The sequence below is a fragment of the Psittacula echo genome (assembly GCF_963264785.1).
Source record: "Psittacula echo genome assembly, chromosome: 15".
NCBI lineage: Eukaryota > Metazoa > Chordata > Aves > Psittaciformes > Psittacidae > Psittacula > Psittacula echo.
In genome coordinates, this window is record NC_137751.1 from 5,954,567 (window position 1) to 5,976,062 (window position 21,496).

General features: G+C 50.7%; 2 protein-coding genes across 2 annotated transcripts in view; both read right to left on the bottom strand.

The window, feature by feature from the left end:
- Nucleotides 1-13,768, bottom strand: part of PRPF8 (pre-mRNA processing factor 8) — a 19,136-nt gene extending 5,368 nt beyond the window's left edge. The window contains exons 1-32 of the mRNA XM_080629849.1: nucleotides 13,648-13,768; nucleotides 13,418-13,527; nucleotides 13,169-13,337; nucleotides 12,413-12,577; nucleotides 12,096-12,314; nucleotides 11,286-11,498; nucleotides 10,887-11,012; nucleotides 10,704-10,809; nucleotides 10,027-10,217; nucleotides 9,711-9,830; nucleotides 9,442-9,631; nucleotides 9,178-9,297; nucleotides 8,697-8,831; nucleotides 8,457-8,586; nucleotides 7,894-8,090; nucleotides 7,580-7,786; nucleotides 7,328-7,491; nucleotides 6,952-7,078; nucleotides 6,646-6,838; nucleotides 6,140-6,327; nucleotides 5,716-5,954; nucleotides 5,066-5,212; nucleotides 4,677-4,887; nucleotides 4,228-4,344; nucleotides 3,895-4,142; nucleotides 3,530-3,709; nucleotides 2,939-3,074; nucleotides 2,175-2,344; nucleotides 1,732-1,861; nucleotides 1,409-1,555; nucleotides 1,005-1,165; nucleotides 153-344 (exon numbers count right to left, since the gene is read on the bottom strand). Coding sequence (XP_080485975.1) covers nucleotides 153-344; nucleotides 1,005-1,165; nucleotides 1,409-1,555; nucleotides 1,732-1,861; nucleotides 2,175-2,344; nucleotides 2,939-3,074; nucleotides 3,530-3,709; nucleotides 3,895-4,142; nucleotides 4,228-4,344; nucleotides 4,677-4,887; nucleotides 5,066-5,212; nucleotides 5,716-5,954; nucleotides 6,140-6,327; nucleotides 6,646-6,838; nucleotides 6,952-7,078; nucleotides 7,328-7,491; nucleotides 7,580-7,786; nucleotides 7,894-8,090; nucleotides 8,457-8,586; nucleotides 8,697-8,831; nucleotides 9,178-9,297; nucleotides 9,442-9,631; nucleotides 9,711-9,830; nucleotides 10,027-10,217; nucleotides 10,704-10,809; nucleotides 10,887-11,012; nucleotides 11,286-11,498; nucleotides 12,096-12,314; nucleotides 12,413-12,577; nucleotides 13,169-13,337; nucleotides 13,418-13,517 — 5,138 coding nt within the window. The 5' untranslated portion in view covers nucleotides 13,518-13,527; nucleotides 13,648-13,768. The remainder of the gene's footprint in view (nucleotides 1-152; nucleotides 345-1,004; nucleotides 1,166-1,408; nucleotides 1,556-1,731; nucleotides 1,862-2,174; nucleotides 2,345-2,938; nucleotides 3,075-3,529; nucleotides 3,710-3,894; nucleotides 4,143-4,227; nucleotides 4,345-4,676; nucleotides 4,888-5,065; nucleotides 5,213-5,715; nucleotides 5,955-6,139; nucleotides 6,328-6,645; nucleotides 6,839-6,951; nucleotides 7,079-7,327; nucleotides 7,492-7,579; nucleotides 7,787-7,893; nucleotides 8,091-8,456; nucleotides 8,587-8,696; nucleotides 8,832-9,177; nucleotides 9,298-9,441; nucleotides 9,632-9,710; nucleotides 9,831-10,026; nucleotides 10,218-10,703; nucleotides 10,810-10,886; nucleotides 11,013-11,285; nucleotides 11,499-12,095; nucleotides 12,315-12,412; nucleotides 12,578-13,168; nucleotides 13,338-13,417; nucleotides 13,528-13,647) is intronic.
- Nucleotides 13,769-15,840: 2,072 nt separating this feature from the next.
- Nucleotides 15,841-18,566, bottom strand: TLCD2 (TLC domain containing 2; the record flags this gene model as incomplete). Its single annotated transcript, XM_080629783.1, has 4 exons — nucleotides 15,841-16,218; nucleotides 17,131-17,213; nucleotides 17,911-17,993; nucleotides 18,385-18,566. 4 exons carry the CDS (start codon nucleotides 18,564-18,566, stop codon nucleotides 15,841-15,843), a joined length of 726 nt encoding a protein of 241 aa, XP_080485909.1.
- Between the last annotated feature and the right edge of the window lie 2,930 nt (nucleotides 18,567-21,496).

The window sequence follows — 21,496 nt, forward strand, 5'->3', positions numbered from 1 at the left end:
AACCTGACAGGACTGACTAGGTGTCTTACACCATTCACTGCACCCCTCCAGCTTCTGCTTTCTCCCCTCCAGCCTCCTGCCTAGGATACAACCCAGTTTGGAGACACACTAAGACACAGCCACAAACTACCAATTACACTTAAAGATCTCACCTGTGCAAGTTATAGGCCAGATCAATGGCAATAAGCACACCAGTAGGGGATGGGTAGATACTCATGTTGTCTGTAGTGTAGTCCAAGAACTTGGCTCTTGCGTAGCGCTCGATATCATGGGAATCGTAATCTCCCCAGCGCAGCTGGATATCGATCCAGTACTTCTGAGTGGTGGTGCTGTCCATCACATCTCTAAGGGGAAAGCAAGCCAGAACAACTTAATCTTGCACAAAACTCTCCTGCAGTTGCTACGTGTCTTTGACAGAGATATCTTCTGAAGCCAGCTGCTATCTGCAAACCGTCCTGAAAAGGGACTCTACTACTCTCCTTTCACACAGTAGCTGGACGCAGAAGCAGTTAAGAGAAACCCTCAGACAACGGGGTTCAGCTGCAGGTTTAGACAAAGCAGCACAGTTACTCCTCTACTGTATAGTCATACATGCACTGCACAAAACCCTAGGGATTGTCTGCTGAGGATTCAGCCAAACTGAACACAGCACAGGTACAGAATTGGGTCTAATTCACTCTAAATTCTGGCCCTAGGACACCACAGCTTTGTGGGGTTTCCTGAAGAACACTTCAGAGCTCCTGAGCTTTGGCTTAGAGGAAGGGTCAACTGGAGGAGGAAACAGGAGCAAAGAGCCTTCATGTTCTGCACAAGGCTGTGCTAGAAGGTGCTGCAACCATCTGCCCAAACGACCCTGGGACTTTGTCAGGCATGTCCTCACGTGTCCCCAGTGAAAACCAAACCTACGTGCCCAAGAGATATAAAGAGGCTCTGGTTCAGGATGATAGTCTCAGCAGCTCTGCTCCACAGCAAGATCAAGGAGAAGGAAAAGTGAAAACACTCACTTGGAATCCGCAAGCAACGATGGACGTGACACATTCCACTTATAGGAAGCAAAGAGAAGGATATCTGCACATGAGGAATTCATCTTGTATGACTTCCTGGGATGGATTGTCTCTTTCTGCACTGTCTCAATCTCCAGAGCATCCAGCTCTTGATCAAACACCTGGGGAAAAGGCAGTCAAAGATGAGTTGTGTTCAAGCAGCCTTGCTAAAGAATCTATCCTCAGCATTGAACCAAAATAGGCACCCAGGAAAATCCCATCTCCTCCCCTTCTCTGTCAACTGGGGAAGAGCTAGGCCTGCTACAGTCCTGGAACAATCTCTGTTACTCACAAGAGGCCATTGCTGGTACATGAGGAGCATATGTGCACTGCACAGAAACAAACCAAGTGAACACACTGCTCACCTGACACAAATCCATTACAATGCTCTCATGGATCTTTTGCCACAAGTGAGCTCGGAAAATCTGGATGAGAGAAATCTTCAGCGTGGGGATCTTGCCGTGCATAAAGATGCCCGTCAAATCCAGCTGCACCTGAAACCCAACGTACACCTGCAAAGGAAAAGGAGCTGTGAGAACAAGCAGTATCACTGATGAAGTTTAGAATACAGAACAACTGCTATTAAAGAGATTTAGTTCATCTGTAAGATGTGCTCTGAAGAGTTAGAGCGATTCACTGCTGTTATTCCAGTGGCAGCTCCTACAGGTACAAACTCCCAAGTACTTACATTGGCTCTGTTAATGGTAGGAGACCACCACAGGGTGAATCTTCTGTTCGGAATTTGGTTCAAACCCGACCTCTGGGCATTTGTCAGCTTCTTCCATTTCATAGACTCCTCAAAGCCACTGGCCTTCTCCCTAGGAAGGGCAGACAATCAGTCGCATAAGATGTGGAATATGACAGTTACCAGAAATAAGGGACAAGTAATAGAGGCAGGGAATACACACAGAAGGAATGGGGAAGATTGTTTCATGTAAAGACATGGATTCACATGCTGAAGTTCAGCTACAGCCCAGCCCCAAGTACTCTTCTAACTGAGCTATATATACAGTGTGCTCAAGTGATGACTGACAATGGGAAAAGGCTCAACAGAATCAGTGCATTTTGAGCCAAGGACTCCTCCTGGGTCACCAAATTTGCAAGACAAGGCAACATCAAGGCTTCTCTTACCAGAAGAGACCCTCCCATGTGGGGAAGTAAGTGCCCTTGAAGAGAGTGTGCTCCAGGATTCCTTCCACTCCACCAAGTGCCTGGATCATGTCTGTGCGGTAGTTGTTCAGGTTCCAGAGTTTGCCATCGTGGCGCTGATGTGTCCACCAGAACGGGTTCTGTTTCAGGACCTGGAGACAAGAGCAGACTGGTGAGCAGCTTTGTATTCAGATCATTTTACCTGACTGCACTCATTGTAGGAACCAAGATGATGATGATGATAATGTCAGAGACCAAGTGAGAAGCCTCATGCCTTCCGTCCTGAAGGACACAGCTCACCTACAACATGAGTTCAGTCAGCACTGCTATGCAATTCAGGCTGGGTAGAATGATGATGATCATCTTTCAGGGACTGACCTTCTACAGAGCTATCATTATGGGTTTTAAATAATGAATTTTTCCACCACTATTAAAACTTCAGATTTTGGAATGTTTCTTTTGGGGCCTATTTTCCCCTCTCCAGAACTGATCTCTTGTAACAGCTGCACAAAGAGCGGTATTCCCCAAGACACTGTGATCCATCCAAACACTTCAAAAGCAGCTAGCTACAGATTTGGGAACATCTGGTTTTCAACAGCCTCTACCAGTCCCAACACATGGCTCTGAAAGTTCTTCCTGCAGCAGACAGCCAAGGAAGTGCACTCACAATCATGCAAGGTGAAAGGACATGGTCTGGAACAGGTACATGATATTCACACTCAGCCAGAGAAATTCCCAGTCCATACCTGATACTGTTTGAAGTCAGTCCTGACTCTCCATCCTTTGTCATAAGCTAGGGTGTGCCGGTCCTTCTGGAAGAGGGTGTTGATACGAGGAATTCCCCTGTCCCATGAGTCCTCCAGATCCTCCAGTGTCAGACGCCTGGAATAAACAAAATCCCCACTCTTTGTTACCTCTCAGTGTTACAGCAATTCATTAATGAGCATTTCAGGGGAGGAGGTGACAGAAATAGCAGAGACCTTGGGGCTCTGGAAGGAGATGTTCTACAACGCCAAGCACTACGAGGCTCAGCAAAGTGCACACAGCCATTGCTATGAACATGCTGGTGTCAAACAGCCAAAAGAGACTGCCCTTCTAAGTGTGCAGAACTAACTGCAAACAGATCTGATGTCAGCTTCTGGCATCACCATTTCCCTTGAACTGTGCCCACTGATGCACTTTCTCCATGCAGAGTCCACACCTCCTCCAGAGGTAAGACAGAAGCTTTGCAGGCAGCCTGTGGCATGTACCACAAGTCTCCAGAACACCAAGGCAGTGCAAGACTTCACACCACTGCCTGTCCTCACACAGAGATCTGACTGCACACTGAAACCCACCTGTTCTGGGCTATAGCCTCTTGTCTCTTCAGGGCATATTCTGCCCACACTCTCTGAGAGTCAATGAATTCACTTTCCCATGGCTGGATGTAACGATACAGATTTGGGATGAGCTGGTCCTCCTCATGGCTCATTCCTGAGCGGAAGTGAGTGATGCCAACATCTGTCTGCTTGGACCACCTGGAGCACAGAGGCACAAGAGTGAAGCAGGAGTGATAGGACTTTACAGGTCACATGGACATTCCCTGCTGTAGAGGCAACACATCTCTTTAACATGGCATGGTTCACCAGAATCAGGTATTTTTATGGGAAGAGCATCTAAGAGAGCCCTCACCCCATGCAGGCATTAGAGCAGCACAACTCACCTCAGGTCAGACTGTGGGATGAGAACATGGCCCATGGAGAGCATGCCAAGCCCCCCCAGCTCTTTAGGGGTGTAAAAGACCACTGGTGGGAAACGACTGGGCATTTTGGAATTCAGACCAATTTTGATTCGAGTCTGGATTTTATTCTCACACTTCACCAGCAAATCAAGCAATTCCTGGGTATTTACAACAGCTTCTCGGAAATAGGTCATCAAGCCAATGAGAGCTGTATTCCATTTATTGACAATCTAGAAAGGAAAGCAAAGATCAGTCCTCAGCTTCTTCTCCAAGTATCTGCAGAAAGCTCTGACACCCATCTCCCTCCCACCTTACCTTAGTGAAGGTTGTGGAGCCAGATGCCATGAGGATCTGCCTCACTCTGTTGTGGAATCTCTGCATAGACTCATCATCCACACGCAGGAAGCACTGAGCTGTGCGCTCCTTGGTGACCTGCAAGAGCACAGCCCCATCAGTTCCTTCCTGAGGGCCCTCTCTCCAATACAGACAAGAAGATAAGCTCTTGCCATCAGGCATTTATGTAACACAGGGAGGAGAAGAGGCTGAACAGCACCTCTGCACCTTTGGGGCCCCCATCATCCCCAGCCAAGGATTTGCCATCCCTTCCAGCAAGGAAAATTCATACTGAGTTCATTTGTGGTCCCAGTTATGCAGCTGGCAAATAGCAGTTAGCCCCCTCCCATAGGCTGTTACAAGCTCTGCTTTGATGCCAGGTACAGGGCACCCAGGGATTGCTCTCCCACCCTGTCAAACCCTCACCCTACCTCATTCTGCAGGTTCCAGACACCATCCTTGTGGGTGAATTCCTCATAGCTAGTGCGGCACTTGGGCAGGATGCGGCACTCAAACCCACACATGTTAAACAGCAAATTGGGGTTATCCTTGCTGTAAACGGATACAAAACTGTTCTCCCACTGCACTGTGGTGACTGAGCGAGGCAAACGGTTCTTGATATCCCAGAATACAGCACGACCTCTGGAAAACAAGATGTGCACAGTGACAGGCTGTTAGTGAGGAGAAACACCATAGCTCTAACACCTATCACTCTCCGTCAGAACTACAGCACACACCCCTCACCTATTCTTATTTTTCTTCCTAGGAGTCTCAACCTGTTATTTATTACAACTCATTTTTCCCAGGGTGCAGCACTTACAGGTTCACATCGTGTTTCATGAGGCGCATCCGAGCATCCCTGGGCCAGCACTTCTTGTTGTTGTAGCCTACAATGTTCTCGTTGTTGGGATCTGGATGCTCTGTCAGGTAGCGCTGAATCAAGTCTCTTGCCTCATCTGCTGTAAACCTGGGAACACAGCGAAGATCTGGAGTTACATGACTAACTTCTCATAACATCAGACAGATAAAGACTTGCTTATGGATTGCTGTTTCCCACAGCATGTTTGAAGGTAACGATCCATTTTCTGTATCCTCCCACTGAAGGCAGCTTCAGTTTCATTAGCTTACAACAACCATGACTATTTGGGTTATTTTTCCATGAACAGACATAAAATTCCATGTCCACTTGCTGGGAAGCCACAAAAGGCTTATTTTAGCAGTGGAAAATCTGCAAGAATAGAACATATGACATTGTTGTTTTTCTACTGGTCCAGTGACGCTGGAGGACAGTGAACTGAGAAAGCAGGAGGAGGCATGTGGACACCCAGCTGTACTGGGAAGTCTGTAAATTCCAATATTCCTGATCTTTCTGAACAAAAACCTGGACTAGGAGCACATTAATTCCCACTTCCACAGCATCTGCTGCAAGATGCCAGAACACAAGTTCACCTGAGGAAAGCAGGGCCTCACCTGAAGAAGATGTGAATACGGTCAATGTATCTGCAGAAGAGGCGAATGGGATGGGCCACCTCAGTGGCAATGTCTTGGAAGCTGAGGAAGTCATTTGGCATCTGGGGAGGCCCAGCCATTTCACTGGCACGGTGCAGACCCAGCACCAGCAGGTCCATCACAAGCCCATAATACTGGACAATGAAGGAAGCAAACTGCAGCCCACGAATAATCCCATAGGAGTTTGTGTGATTCATGTCCTGAGGAAATAAAAGGGAATTGTGAGTGTCACAACATATCAGACCTTTTATCTGAGCAGCTGCTCTTGAGCAGGACCCAGAAGGGTTTTCTTATTCCCTTATCACTTCTCTGGCAACTCTTATGTCCACTCCTCCCCCGTGGGTCCAAAACCTCTCCATTTTACAGTCCTGACAGCAATCATCACCTTGTAGTTGATCACCACGTTGTTCTTGGCTGTCATGTAGTCAGCAATGTTGTGATCAACGATAAGACGCAGCAGCCTGTTGAGCAACGTCAGGTCAATCTTCTCATACATCTTCTCAAATCGAGACTCCAGCATCACGTTGCATTCACCTTCACTTGTTTCCCAAACATCTTGCAGATTATTAATGCCTGAGGAAACAAACATGCACATCACTTTATCTGACACGTCAGACTGCAGAACATACTGCCTGTAATGCCTGATTTTTCAGTCTCTGGTCCCTCCAGTCTATCCAGAACATAAATATGTAAGTTAACCACGTGCTATGGAGGTTCTTATCCTCCTCCAGTATATACATAAATGTATTAACCTATAAAATATAGGGTCTGATTGTAAGCACTATTGGTTGCAAGTTGCAAATACGAAAACTCAGCTCCCAAGTCGACTTAAAGGAAGCAAGCTTCCCGTAAGAAAACTCACTTTTGCATGGAACACAAGACCCCACTAACCTTGGCACCACTTGTACACCAACAGTGGAGGAGGTTCAGTGTCAGCAGGTTTGATCCATGGAGGGAAGAGTCTTCGCTTATCAGCTTCATACCACAAGTACTGATCCAGATAAGCATCTGTGATCTTCTCCAAGGGCTCAACATCATAAACAGGAACTAAGTGGCTGTAGAGATCCATGAACTCAATACCCACCTAAAAAAGAAGAGGCAAAACAGGCTTATAGCTGACAGAATAGAGTTAGCACCATTTAGATCCTGAACACAGTGTAACTTTGAGTATGATCTGGTTTTCAGCAGGACACTTACCTCCTTGAAGGCTCTCTGAGTTAAAAGGTGTCGTTTGATTCTGGACAGAGCTTCATGAGGATTATCATAAGCCTGTTCAATCAAGCCCAATTCCTCTCTCTGTGACTGGTTCAGGCGAGATTTCACACTGGAAGTGAGAAAGAACAGGTCAGGCACCTAAGCATGAACAAACTAATGGCCACCACATTAAACTGGGGAAAGATACTGTTCAATGAAGCAAATCAAGACAAGATTTGTAACTCTTCACAGTCCACATTCCCAAGCTTAGAAGTACAGTACTGATGTTGCCCATTCAAGGATTAAAAGATTACAAAATAGCTTCAGAAGCCTTTCCCAGTACAGATGTCTGTCTCTGCAATCATTTCCCACTGCTTACCTGTAAGCTTCCTTCAGCCTCTCCAGGGCTAATATGAGCAACTTGGTGTCATGTTTGTAGGACAGCGGAGGGAAAGGAATGGGTGAGAACCTCCTGCTTTCCAGCCAGTGCACTGTGGTTGTGTACACAGCAACAGCCTCTTCTGCAGTGATGTAAGGTCCATCCTGCAAACCAAACCACCAGCATTAGTCAGTGAAAGCTTCCCTATGAGAACAGCACCAATTTCAGCAACCTCAGGCAGGACAGAAGTACCTTCAAGTAATTGTGCTGCCGTTCCTGCTCTGCTTTCAAGTAGAGTCTGGTCAGTCGGCCCAGATTCTTCTTACAGACTGTTTTGTCTACAGTGGCACCCCGACGGATGCGCTCCCTGTTGTAGTGAGCTGTGTTTGTCCACCAGTCAGCTTTTGCCTTCACGTACCTCAGGATCATGTTCTCAATAGGAGTTGGCAGCCCTGGCACCTGGGGAGGGACAGTAACTTGAGGGACGCAGGAGGGGGAACCTTCAGAAGAGCAGTTCTAACTGGGAGATACTAAGATTGAACCAGAAGGCCAAGAAACAGACTTACCTTCCAGGGAATATTGGCCTTCCAGCACCGCCAAGCCTCGCTCAGATGCTGCAGGATGGTTCTGGCTTTGTTCTGTTTGATTCCTTCTGGCATCATGTCCAGGATGTCATGCATAACGGCTGCCCTCAGCTCCAGGTCAAAGTGAGACTCCACACGCTGCTTTGTGACAGTCTTTGCTACGCCCTTGGAGTGACGGCCTGGAAAGAACAAAGTACTTCAGCAGTTCTGACATTACCAGGCAGTGCTCCTCTTTCTTCCCAGTATAGGAACATGCAGAGGTGCAGGATGTTTGGGGAAATTACACTGCTACACCACTAATGAATTTGGAGTAGATGATCAGGTGGCTTTAGATCCCATAGTGCTATGGAGGAGGGAACCCTACTTCCATTGGGAATCTATTCTGGGGGCAGTAGTCTTGGAAGAGCTCTAAGGCATGGATTGAAATGGAGCATAAACACAGACCACGACTAGGAACAGAAAACTGGAGTTGGAGCTGGGAAGCAAGCAGTATTAATCTCTACTGCACACGCCTCCCACATCCAAGCTTCACGCAGTGTGCTGACCTTCAAACTGCCTGGCCAGCAGATTCCCCAGCCAGCGTTCCAGCAGTGGCGTGATGCCCCTCATGAAGAACAGCCACACTCTCCAGCCTGGAGCCCAGAAGCCACAGCCAGGACCTTTGCCCACAGGCCCCTGGAAGAACAAAGACATGGTAAGAGCAGGTCACTTACTGACACTCCACAATCCCTGCCCTGTTGCTCAGTTTACATGAGGTCATCATGATGTGGAAAGGTGGAACTTACTGTGTTAAACCTGTAGTAGATGAGATGTTTCAGGTCCTTGCACATACGAATCTGTCTCATCAGTTTGTACTTGTAACGGTACATTCCTGTCAGCTGACCCACATGAGCAAAGATGTACTGCAAACCGTCTGCCAACTGAAACACAGGGAGCACAGTCAGATGTAACAACAAACATTACATGCATTGCCTCAGGTTTATTTTACAGCCAGGAGCAGAGTGTATTAGGCCATATAAAGCTCCTACCACTAACTCATACAAGGATCAATTCTTGTAAACTAGGGTAAAAGAATGTCATGCAGTGCTGCACGTTTTCATTGTTCCCACCTCTCTTACACTGTGACATATGGCTATATGAACATGTGTGTTGTATGTATGTATGTACATATGTGACATATGGCTATAGAAGCCAGCCCAGATATCCCCCTCAATTTCCTCTCTTTACCTTAAAAAACCAGTAAAAGTAATATAAAAATGAGCCTACCTGAAACGCATCCACATTTCCAAGTCTGTACTGGACATGGCTGTCCACCACCAGCTTAGTGAGCCGCAGAACCTCTCTGCACAGATGGAAAGCGTTACCGAAACGAGACTTCTTCCTTTCCTGGAAGAGAGAAAACCCAGAACTGATGCAACAATAAGAGTGAAACAGCTTCAATGTGGTCAGTCTGCACAACATGCAGATGTCTCACTGTATTAGCTATTTAATCTTGAGGTAAACTTTACTCAACAGCGTATGGATCGATACCTTAGTGGTGAGGGTCTTCACAGGCTTCAGGTTGAAGTTGTAATCCAAGTGAAGGTAGTTCAGGTTCTTTCTGTGGATCAGCAAGTTCAGCATGTTGTAGCCCTGGCGACACACCTGCAGGCCCACTTCCACCCAGTCCAGCTTTGTGGACTGGAAAAACTTTGTAGCCTTGAAGGAGCGGAACAGGTACCTGGAGAGAGCAGAGATGATAAATCAGCTGAATCCCCATCACACATCAGCAGTTCCCCACTGAACAGACCCCCACTTGCCTCTTCTTCTGGGCCTTGGGAGGTCTGTGCTTGAGAGCATTCAGAACATAGTATTTCAGTAGCTTCTGATAGGAGACTCGCACTTTCACTGGCTGGCCTGCTGGGCAGTGCTCACGGTACCTAGGGACAAACCAAACCTCATTTATTCAGGTAACCCACATTCTTTAGAGTAGAAGTCACCTGCAGAAACTCTCCTAAAACCTCTCGAAACCAATCACCACAGAAAGTCTTTATTTTCATTGTAAGATGACAATTTCCACTCAAGATAACAATGCCACGATCACTAGAACAGCCCTTCCCCTAGGAAATAACTCACCAGTTCTTGACCAGTGGGATATCAAGAGCCCTGCGGGTCCTCCCAGACCTCAAGTTGAAGGGCCGTGGTGCCCACAGCAGGGCAATGCCATTGGCTGTGTTATCCGTGTACAGTGGGGTATCCTTCAGGAAAGGTTCCACGAACTCTGGCAACTCAAACTCTTCATCGTCATCAGGCAGTGGTTCCTGACTCTGAAATGCAGAAGCACCACACTGTTTCCTGGTTGCTTCAGTTCAGTTTTCCAAGTTAACCAAGTAAAGAACACTTCTTAGCTCTCATGGAAGAAGTGCAATGGGGCTGAGTATCAGAGAAGCAAAAAGCACTCTACAAGGCAAACTCTGGCTACTAGACCCTGAGCTAGGTGTTACGGAGGTAACTCAAGGCTTGAGTTCAGCTCCATGAGTGCACCAAGAGCAACTAGAAAGATACATACCCTATCAGAAGACTCCAAAATAGTATTTTGACATTAGCCTTTATCCTACAGAGACCAAAGGAGACAGCTTTGTGCAGCCCCAGAAGTAGGAATGACTAAAATGACAACCATGGACCTTTCTGTGAAAGGGCTCATGCTTACTCCTGTGTGCTGCCATCAGAAGCAAAGTTACAAGCAAGAAGCTAAAGCCCCATCACTTCCACACAGTCGGGTTTACCACTGGCTCTCCTCAACAGCAACTCACCTTGACAGAATGTCTGTGTGAAATGGGGTTGATCAGAGGATCAAAGTAAAAAGCTGGGAGATCAGGATCTTCTGTTTTAATGAAAACAACGTTTGGAGTATGATACCTGCAACACAAAATATGCATTAGAGCATGCTGACAGCTCCCCACTCCTCTCCCTGTTCTCGAGGGTGCTGCACTTACCAGGTCAGGTGAACATGGTGTGGCAGGTTATTGTACAGGTATGGGAAAGCAATTTTGTACTCTGTCCTGATTGGCTGCCTGATGATAATTTTGTTGATGTCATTAAATTCATTCCAGTCTTCATCCCTTAAAAGAGACGAGAAATGATTGCACGAGCATTCAGGGGACAGAAAGGCAAACATTTTCGATTGAACACATGATATCACCGCTTTTCCTTTACGCTTCTGTTCACACTAACAACCACTTAGTGTCCAGAGCTGCAAGCACATCACAGACTTAATGCTAAAGAGAGTGAAGACCCAGAAATAGCTCACCCAAGGAAAGACACCAGACAACAGATTAACCCTCGAGCCCTTTTCCAGATAACCACTTATCTTTCCTCCTAAATCCACCACTTACTGAAGATTGATGTCTCTAACAAGAGGCTCAAACTTGGGACCTCCAGGAATAGCCATGTTCAGTGCCTTGGAGGTAAAGAAAGCTTTCAGGTCAAACAAATAGAAGTAGTTGTCATCCACAAGGTCAGTGAGCAGCTGGTTGGCCAAACGGTACAGTGTGGACATCATGGGGAGAGTGAACTGCCAGCGCTGGTACGTTGAACCGTTCACATACCTGGGAAAGAACCAAGCACAGACACTCAGTTCACTGCCAGAAGACAACTGGGCCTTTACCAAAGGACCAGAAATAACCAAACACCATTCATGACCCATCATTTGCAGAAAATAACAAGGACAGCTAGCACATGGGCCCCTCCAGACAGAGAGAGAGGCTGCAGGGCTGCTAAAGACCACTACAGACTTCATCTGCCCAGAAAATGCTGACTGCTTCAGTTTCTCTTCTCCTCCATATCCAAACTGACACACAACACACACGCATTCTCGGCAAACATCAATTCATCTGCTACTAGACAAGGCAGGTTGTCATCTTTATGGCATGGTAAGAAACATCAGTGTTAGCAGCTAAACAAGCAGCAGCCCTTCTGGACAGTGAAGCCTTGTTTCCCATTGCTGGAAGCTGCGGACAAGAGGAATAGCTTTACAACAATCAGGTTCTCCCTCTCATCCTCAAAGGAAGGCTTTTCTCTCCCCACCAACATCATATATAGCCCAGCATAACACAACCAAAGGTTATATACTGCTGCATATAGGTAATTTATGTAGTGCAGCTGGTTTTCCCCTCTCAGTGAATTGTGGTACCAGAGGCACGTACTTCCTGTTGTCTTTCAGTGGCTGGTGGTCATAGAACCAGTCCAGCACCGGGGCATCTTCCTCTGGATCCAGCTCAAGCTGAATGGCTTCCAGGGGTTCCACATCCAGGATGTTATCAGCATAATCCAGAGGGGGTTCTTCATCATCAAATGGGGGGAATCTCATCCTCTTGAAGTGACGCCTATCCCTCTTCTCTCGCCTCATCATAATCCACATCGACCTGGTAGAAACACAGAGACCATTAAATATCACTTTTATTATGGATGCACAAATGTTTGCTCCCAAGTTCCCACCAGGACAAAGGAAGAAGGCACTTACCCCCACTGAGCAATGTACACCGGCTCTATGACCCAGGGGATCTCATTCACAAAAGAGATGGCTCCTGTGATATGATACAGGACTGGAACATCTCGGATTTGCTCCCAAGGCATGGGCATGTTCTCCAAGAGCTTCAGCACAGCATGAGGCATGTACTTCAGAGCACTGCAATCAGGAATCAAGGAGAATAACAGCTGGAAGGGACTCTCAAGAGAAGAGCCATCCACTGCCACAGGCCAAATTACTTCCACACCTTTCACTGCTGGAAACTGCTCGTCTAACCTGCTCATAAAGGCCTACAGTGATAAATCCATGTACCGCTAAATCCTTGTGCGTCATGCACTGCACTACCAAAAAGTGTTCCACTGGCTTGGCTTCCAACAGATTATACACATTAAGGGTGTTCCAGATGAAAACAGTGAGCTTCTAGAGGTTTTATGGGCAATGAATGATACATTAGTGCAATGGATCATGACACGCATGAGATAAACTCTCTCAACCAGGATAACAAACGCTCACAATGCCTTTTAATATTGCAAAAATGCATATGCTGGCTACTTCATACCCTGACCCCCTTCTGCACAGCTACCCTTATACACCGGACTATCCCACCCTCATCAAACTGGCTCTGAACACCCAACTGACACGGAAAGCCCTTTGGAAACACTCTCCAACGATGCTCAATGAGCTTCAACCAGGCAGCAAAGGCCTCAGATCAGTTCCCTGTGTGTCACACACAGCCAGGGGCTGCCTTACCCCAGGTAGACACGCTTGTCGTGACGGAACTTCCTGTTGGTCATATCACCGTGGTCGCGGATGATCTTGCGGACGTGCTCGGGGGGCATGTCCTCCTTCTGCGCGTCCACGAACCCGAACTTCCTTTTCTCCGCATAGCGCTTGGCCTGCAGCTGCTGCCATTTGCGGGCTGTATGGACATAAAACCGGCGGCATCAGCCCCTGCACCGCTCAGAAAGGCACCGGAGCGCCGGAACCGGCTTAACCCACCTTTCTCCTGCAGCTTCTCCTCAGACATGTAGTCGGGCAGCGGCGCCAGCGGGGTGGGCACCGGCGCGCAGCCGCCGCGGTAAGGAAAGACGGCGGCCATGGCGACGCACCTACAGGGAGGCGGAGAAGGGCTCAGTGCACGGACGGGGCCACCCCCGGCCGCTCCCCCACCATCGCACCGGCACCCCCCGCCCGACCCTGGGCCCCCATGGCCCCCCGGCCGCCCTCACCGTCACCCCGCGCCTCCGCACCACAATGGCGGCCCAGCGCCGCCGCCACCACCACGGAGCCTCGGAGACCCGGATGTGGCCGGGGCGGGCAGAGAGCTGGACTATCCAATCAGCTTTCGGAGACTGCCAGCGCAGCCTATCAGAACGCGGAGGAGGGGAAGAAGGCGGGACCAAGGGAGGGAATAGGAATGGGAGCTGTTTCCGGAGCGTAGCTGCGGTGGGATGTGCGGCTTTGTCCGGTCCCGCCCCTTATTGCTTTTGATTGGTGGAGAGAGGCGACGAGAGTGCGCAGCGCCGGCCCTGATTGGACAACGCCTGGCGCAGATCACCCAGTGCTACCTGTAGGGGGCACTGCGCGGCAAGCGGTAGCGAAGGTGGTATATACGGGGCGGGGGGGAACGGCGATGGGATCCCTATGGGTCCCATACGGGATTGGGGAGGGTGGATATAAGGCAGAAGCTCTTCCGTGTGAGGGTGCTGAGGCACTGGCACAGGGTGCCCAGAGAAGCTGTGGCTGCCCCATCCCTGGCAGTGTTCAAGGCCAGGTTGGACACGGGCTTGGAGCAACCTGCTCTAGTGGAAGGTGTCCCTGCCCGTGGCAGGGGTTGGAACTGGATGAGCTTCAAGGTCCCTTCCAACCCAAACCGTTCCATGATTCTATATGCCTGGGATACACGACATGTACATAACACAATCCAGGCCTTGAGAAACATGGGCAGAGGCTGGAGGACATTGCTGTGCTAATGATGGATCAACTCCTGAAAGACTGGTTGTAAATGGCTCAAACCAAAGAGAAATCCCTGTCTGCCTCTGCAGAAGAGCCGTGAGTGGCACAACTCACCTTGGGAAGCAACAAACCCAGACACGAACAGGTATCCCCTGCAAGCTCCCCTGTGCTCTCCACAAATAGAAACCTAAGCGGCTTTGGCCACAAGCCGCCTCCAGCCTCCTGCTACCAGCACACATCACTTGTGTTTCCCTGCCCAGAGCAGGGATGCCCCTGCTCCCTGGTGCTCCTCTTCTTCACTCCCTGCAATGAGCTGTTCCTTGGCTTTTCAAACCCAATGAGTGGGTTTGAGGTCAAGGCTGTTTGACACACACAATGGATACAATGGGTTTCTCCAATCTGGTACACGTAACCCTGAGTGGGATGGTTTTGATTCTATTCACAGTGCTGCACTGCTGGGGAGCAGTGGGGAAAGGAAATGTGCAGTTAAAAACTGAAGGAATTCTGATTCCTTGTCCTAGGAAACCTCCATAGAAAAGAAAGAGTGGAGAAACCCCAAGAGAGAGGTAGGCTGTGGCAGTGTACACTGATGGGGAGACACAGGGTAAGAAGCACTGTGCTAAGCAGTGACACGCCTGGAACACTGGGTCCCTTTTTCCCTCTGAGCCCTTTTCCCCTCAAGCTGTTTCATTTGCAGCCATTTATTAGAAGCTGGTGTTAGTAAGAGCTCTGGGTAAGAGCATTACACTGGGCTCAGCAGCAGAACTTTCCCATCCCTGATAGATGCCTATGCCTGAAAACACATCTATGGGAAGCAACCACCACATAGCACCATCCTGGCCAGTGACTAACACTCATTTATGGGCACTTAACATAGCTGGAAACAAAACCGCATGGAAAAAGCTCCAGTTGTTGAGAAGTTGGTTCCTCATCCCCAGGCACAGCCCTGCTGGTACCTGCTCCTGACCTGGGCATCCAGGCAGGTCTCAGCCTCCCCTCCCTCACCCACATTGGACAATCTCCTTGGGGAGGACTTGTGAGTGCAGGGTTTGGCTTTGCCAGGGTGAAGCCTGGAGCCTTTCCCATGGGAAATGGCACAGAGAATGCAGGGCTGAAAGCAGTGTCCCCTTGCTGATGGGACACTGCAGCACCAAAGGGGTGAGACACACACTGTGGTGTTTGGATCTCCCAAAGAGCAGTGGGGAAGCAGTGCTCTTCTGCTCCCTTCTCATCTCAGCGGTGGCTCGGGGAGCTGTGAGTGCTGTCGAGCTTCCCTGAGCAGCCCCAGGTCATCCAACCACATCATCCAAAGGTACTGGGGGAGCAGAAGCCCAGTAGGCCATGACCCAGGATCTGCAGGCACAAGAAGAGCCTGGATGCTGTTAGTGTGGACCCTCTGCACCAAAACACCCACATTCAGTCTCCATTGCACTTCGCTGTCCTCCTCCATCCTTCTGGGACGGGGGCTATTGCTCCTTCTCCCACTGCACATCCCGGCTGGACTTGAAGAAGTCACTGCGCAGCAGGCGGTAGAAGAGGATGACGTTCATGGGTGTCATGATTGCCATTCCCACTGTGCCAATAGAGTACGTTGGCAGGGGCACGTTCTCTCGATTGAGGAAGAGCCACCGGCTCATCCAGGCGAGCGTGGCGATGCGGAACACCACGTAGGTGCCCAGGTTGATGATGCTGTTGAGGCGGTAGCACGGCGTGTGCACCAGGTTGGCCATGAGCAGGATCTGCCGCAGGTGGAGGAAGATGGAGTTAACCTCCACCAGTAAAGCCACCAGGGCAAACCCGATGTACTGATGGAGCAGCACTGCGGTGCCAAAGCAGACAATGACCTGGGAAGGGGAAGGAAGAAGGGTTGAGCTTAGGGAGCTCTGTGCTTGGAGCAAAAGTCAAACAGTTCTCACACCAGTGCTAAACCACTGGTCATCACCCCACACGTCTCTCTATCATTGCAGCCTCCAGCATGAGATAAAACCTCCCCATCATCGAATGAAACAGGAGTGTTGGGTTGGTTCTTTTTCCAGTGGGAAGGGAGGGAAACACTTCCATAAACTCCAGGCTGGCAGAGGAGACAGAGCAGCCAGACCTAACCCTGCTGTTGTGGCCTGTGAATGCAGCTGGTTGTGGCTGGGCAGGTTTCTCCACACTCAGGAAATGACTAAATGGGACAGGGAGATGGGGAGATGCATAGCCCAGGGCTACTGTTGCTGCTGGCTCAGTTTTGGTGCATCAGGGAGCCCCATGGCATACCCCAAGCCTAGGGATGCTGCAGCAGAGGATGGGGCTGTTGGGTGCAGAGATTCCTGCCAGATGGGGGAACAGGCTTTGCCAACCCATGCTTTAGCACACTGAGTCCTTTCTTCAGTTGATACCATTAATGCTGTTCTCTGTATTGGCTCTTTAATGAGACTATCTGCTCCCAGCTCCTTAAGTCACTGTCTTGGCCTGAATTAGCTCTGTTGTGGATGTGACCTTCTGACTCACAAGCAGTGGCCAGCATTGCTGCAGGGCTCTATGAGACAGCAGCTCTGACCGTCGCCTTCCCCATCTCATCCCAGTTCATCCCAGTGATGCCCCTGTCCCTCATCCCCAGTCCCTGCAGACTCCTGCACCTCCCCTGTACCCCACAGCATCTCTGCTGCTCATCTCCAGGCTGTGCCACCCCCTTGCAGCATCCACAACCACAGAACCCTGGTGGTGCAAGTGCGAGGGTCTGTGCCTTGGAAAGCAGCCCCTGGACTCACCACGGAGTGATGGAAGAGCAGCTCCCAGGACTGGTGAAGCTTCTGATTGCACAGCATGTCCACGAAGTCTTGGAGGAAGTAACCTGGGATCAGAGAGGCCGTGAGCAAGGAAAGGGGCCAGGAAGGGCTGTGCTAAGGGACCCTCAAACTGTACCTCAATGGGCTGTTTGGGCAGCCCCTCCAGGGACGTGATGGCCACAGCTATGTGATCACTTGGATCTGTTCCTGGAGAGAGCGAAGGGAGCACATGGACCATCCCCCTATCCCAGAATCGGATCCCTTAAGAGCTGCAGGGTTTGCTGCCACCAAACCAACCCTTTAGACACTCAAACCTCCCTGCTGAGCTGTAGCCCTTTAGCATTGACCACAGGGCTGGTGACACATCTGCAAGGAGGTGACATGGGGACAGGAGGAGGAAGGATTCACACAGCCAGAGGGCTCAGAGCTCCTGGCTCCCACAATGACACGTTCAGCTTGGAGCTCGGGGGTGACCTGCACCAAGCCCGTATCATGAACACTTCTAGGATGCTCCAAGCCCTGCCTGCCCCATGAGGATGGTGGTGGGCAGCTCGTAGCCCAGTACCTCCTGGCTGTGAGTGCTGTGGGACAGAAAGGAGCCACTGTCCTTTGCCAAGAATAGGGTGATTGTCTGGGGTGCCTGAGACATCTCTGCCTGCGATGTGGCTTGAGGGGCTGGTGTCAGGCACCAATGAGCCCCTGGGGACCCCTTGGTGGGGCAGAAGAGGGGAAAGAAGAGGGGGCAGCCCTCTTCCCACTCACCTACAGACACAGCGACCAGGCTGTGTGCCCCGGGTGGGTGCGTGCCCACCATGTCCTCAGACAGCCCGGGGTGGAGGCAGAACCTGTAGAGAATAGAATTGTGAGTGTCAGGAAGTGCCTCTGGGTCCTCAATTCCCTGCCAGCATCCTTGGTACCCACCTGGTGCTGCTGAAACCGCCTGGAGCCCTTCTGTCCCCCATTGTTCCCCCATGGCCATCCCTGTCCCGTTTCCTGGGGAGTCTCCCTATCCCCTGCTGCTCTTGTCCCTTGATGCCTTCTCCACCACTCAATGCCCCCCACTTTCCAGGTCCACAATAATCCTCAGGGTCCCCCAACACCCCTATTCCCAGCATCCATATGACCCCTGGTTCTAGGTTCCCATTGGGGTCCCTCGGTGCCCCCGTTCACCTCCAGCATCCCCGGTCCCCCCCGTCGCCCGATCTCCTCCGGGTCCCCAGTGCCGGTGCCGCTCACCCGGCCAGCGCCCCGCCGCCGCTGAGCACGCTGTGAGCCAGCGAGGTCCAGATGTTGCGCCACTTCCACCGGTTGCGCCGGGCCGACGGCGGCGGCGGCACCAACCGCTCCAGCCCCCTGTTCAGCAGGCGGAAAGCGGCGAAGGACCCGGCCACCACCAGCAGCCCCGGGCTCACAGCCATGGGCACTCACCGGCCCCGCTGCCTCCCGACGGCTCTCATCGGCACCGCCGCCCGGCGGCTCCGCCTCGCCCGGCTCCGGAGCCCGCCCCGGGTACCGGCACCGCCCCGCCGGGAAGGATCGGGGATGCGGGAGCATCCTCGCTGCTGGCCCTGGTACCAGCATCCCTCCTATTAGAGATGGGGACACGCTGGGGCAGTGCTGCCCCTTGGAGAGTGAGGGAAAGGACCCCATGGAGCACAGCAGCCATCCCTGGGTGTCACAGAGCAAATAGGGTGTCTCCAAAGCTGCAAGCATGACATGGAGTGGGGGCCTGGGGACTCATCACAGTGCTGGAGCTTGTTCCCCTGAGGTTCCTCCTGCATCGTGGTGACACTGGGTGTGAACACCTCACCCATGAGGTGCTGCAGCCCATGGTTCTTCACCCCAAAGCTTCCCCAGCATGCGATGCCAGCAAGGCTCTCACACCACTGTGCTGTGCTGAGGAGCCCTGACTTAGAACACCCCTCAGGCATACACTGCGGGGTCTGATTGCACATCAACAAGCAAAAAGGCCTGACTTCCCTCTCCAGTGAAGCGCTATGTGCGCAGCACTGCTGTCCTCTGCTCCCTGTCCTGTGGCCAGTCCCAAGAGGAGCTGCCCGATGTCTGGGATACCCCAGCTGTGCTGTGTGGGGTTTGTGGGATTTCAGGATCCTTTACCCACAATCTCTTTAGTTCCATCCCACAACTACACTGCTTTTCCAGCTTCCTGGAATTTGATCGCTCCCTTGTTGCTTTTTGATGTCTCCACCAGCAGCGTGGCTGCTGCACAGACCTCCCTCCTCTGCTACAGATGCCTGAGTCACTGCGCACACACTGATCAGTGTCAAACTGCCTCTCCTTTGAGCTGTTCATCTTGGATGAAACCTTCTCCTTTCCCTTTGCTAAAACAGAGAGAGTGGAGCTGAGTCCCCAGTCCCTGCCCTAGCCGGGGTGATGGGCAGGAAAACACCAAGTAATACATTGCTTAAGGGATGCTAAGGAGGAGAGCAATTAAATCAGCCCTGAAGGAGACGGAGTCCCAACTGTTCATGCTGCAGAGATTTGCTTAAAAGATGGGCAGGCCAAAGTAATTTCATCATAGTTAAGTGGCCGGGAGATGCTTCCTGAAGTGATCAGCAGAGCAGTTTGCTCGAGGGGATTAGAAGTAAGCTCGTGTATTAGGAATTGAAGGATCACACGGGCTAAGATGTTAGTGAGAAGGCCAAATGCAAAAACATTTGTGTTTAGCATAAGATACGCTGAGGAGATGGAGACATTGTCCTGGCTCTTTGGCTGTGGGAGCAGAGGCCAAGCATTTGTGTTGTACTCAGTGGGATGCTGGTCAGCTGAGAGCTGGAGCCGTGCATGTTTGTATTCAAATGGACGTTTAGTTGGGAAAGTGAGGAGCGACAGCAGCGCAAATGGCACCGTTGCAAAGCTGACTTTCTGCAGAAGAGGCACAGCTCAAGTTTTTTGCCCTGGCTCTTCGGCTGTGGGAGCAGAGGCCAAACATTCGTCCTATTGTCAGTCAGATGCTGGACAGCCGAGAGCTGGTGCCACAGAGGTTCAATTGTAATGGACTTTTAGTTGGGAAAGCGAGGAGCAACAGCAACGCAAATGGCACCGTTGCAAAGCTGATTTCCTAATGGGAAGACATCAGTAACGGTTTAACCTCAGAATCCTGACTGCCTCTTTCCATGCTGACAGCCCTTCCTGCAAGTGACATCCCGGACCATGGAATTCCTGCAAACTCGGCCCCATTCATCCCAGGGCCTCTTCCATTTGTGGTGTTATTCTTCTATTGTTTGGCTGAAGGGCAGGAATAGTTAAAACGCTTCTGGATGCTGGAGGGTTTTTGCCTGCCACTTCCACGTGGGAGGCATCTCAGCCATGATTAACTGAGCCTCTGGCTCAGAGGCTTTGCCCCCACTGCTGAAGCAGTGGTAACAGCTACAAAAATACTGTGTTTTGGATCATTTAACCTAGAATTTACTTCATTTTACCAGTGGTGTCCTAGAATCCCTGTTTCCAGCTTTTCTCCTTGCCTTCCTCCGCAGCAACAGCATTAACTGGGGACAGTTTTGGAGCTGTTGACTCCCAAACCCTGTTACAAACAGGTTCCTTGACACCAGATCAAGCCAAAGAGGAGCCAGCAAATCCTGACCCACGTGCCCCAGGCTCAGAGGCCGGGTTTGTCCCTGAAGAAGCCGCTTGGAAGAGCTGGGACAAGGATGCTCTCGGGTTCGGCCGCCACAAGAGGTCCCTGCGCGCTCGCAGAAGCGCGGCGCAGAGCGGATGGGGCTCTTCCTCCACACCTTATTTGGAGATATTGCCTTTTCCACCCTGATTTCCATTTGTTTCCCAGCAGTTCCCAAACAGCCTCATTCTCTGCAGGAAAGTGGATTCCTTCCAGATACCGGCATGAGGTCCATCCCGGAACGCCCTGGGGACCACAGCTAATCCCGTAGCAGGGATGTAAACCGAGGGTACAGCAGTTTCTGCCATAGCTGGAGAGTGGCTTTTTGATGCCTTTCACAGATTGGAGTTTCTCTTTGGCACATTGGAGAGAGAAAACCCATTTTCCACACTAATGAGCTGGCAGTTTATTGATAATCCCCCATAGGAATTCTGCCCTAGATGCTCCCCACTACTCCTAGATAGAGATCTGGGTGCCCACTCTGCTCCCAAACACTTCCCATAGCCAAAAGATGGGGGAGCTCCTGACCCAGCACAGTCCTTCTGGCAAAAGCCTTGCTCCTTTCATCTTCCCCTCTCCAGCCAAGGAGCCATAAACCCCATCTGCTCATCTAATGCCAGACCTGGCTCACACCTCAGATAATGTGAGCAGTCTCCAAACAAATCAAGCCGCTTGGCTTCCCAACTTGGAATAGCTGCTGTCTCCATCCCG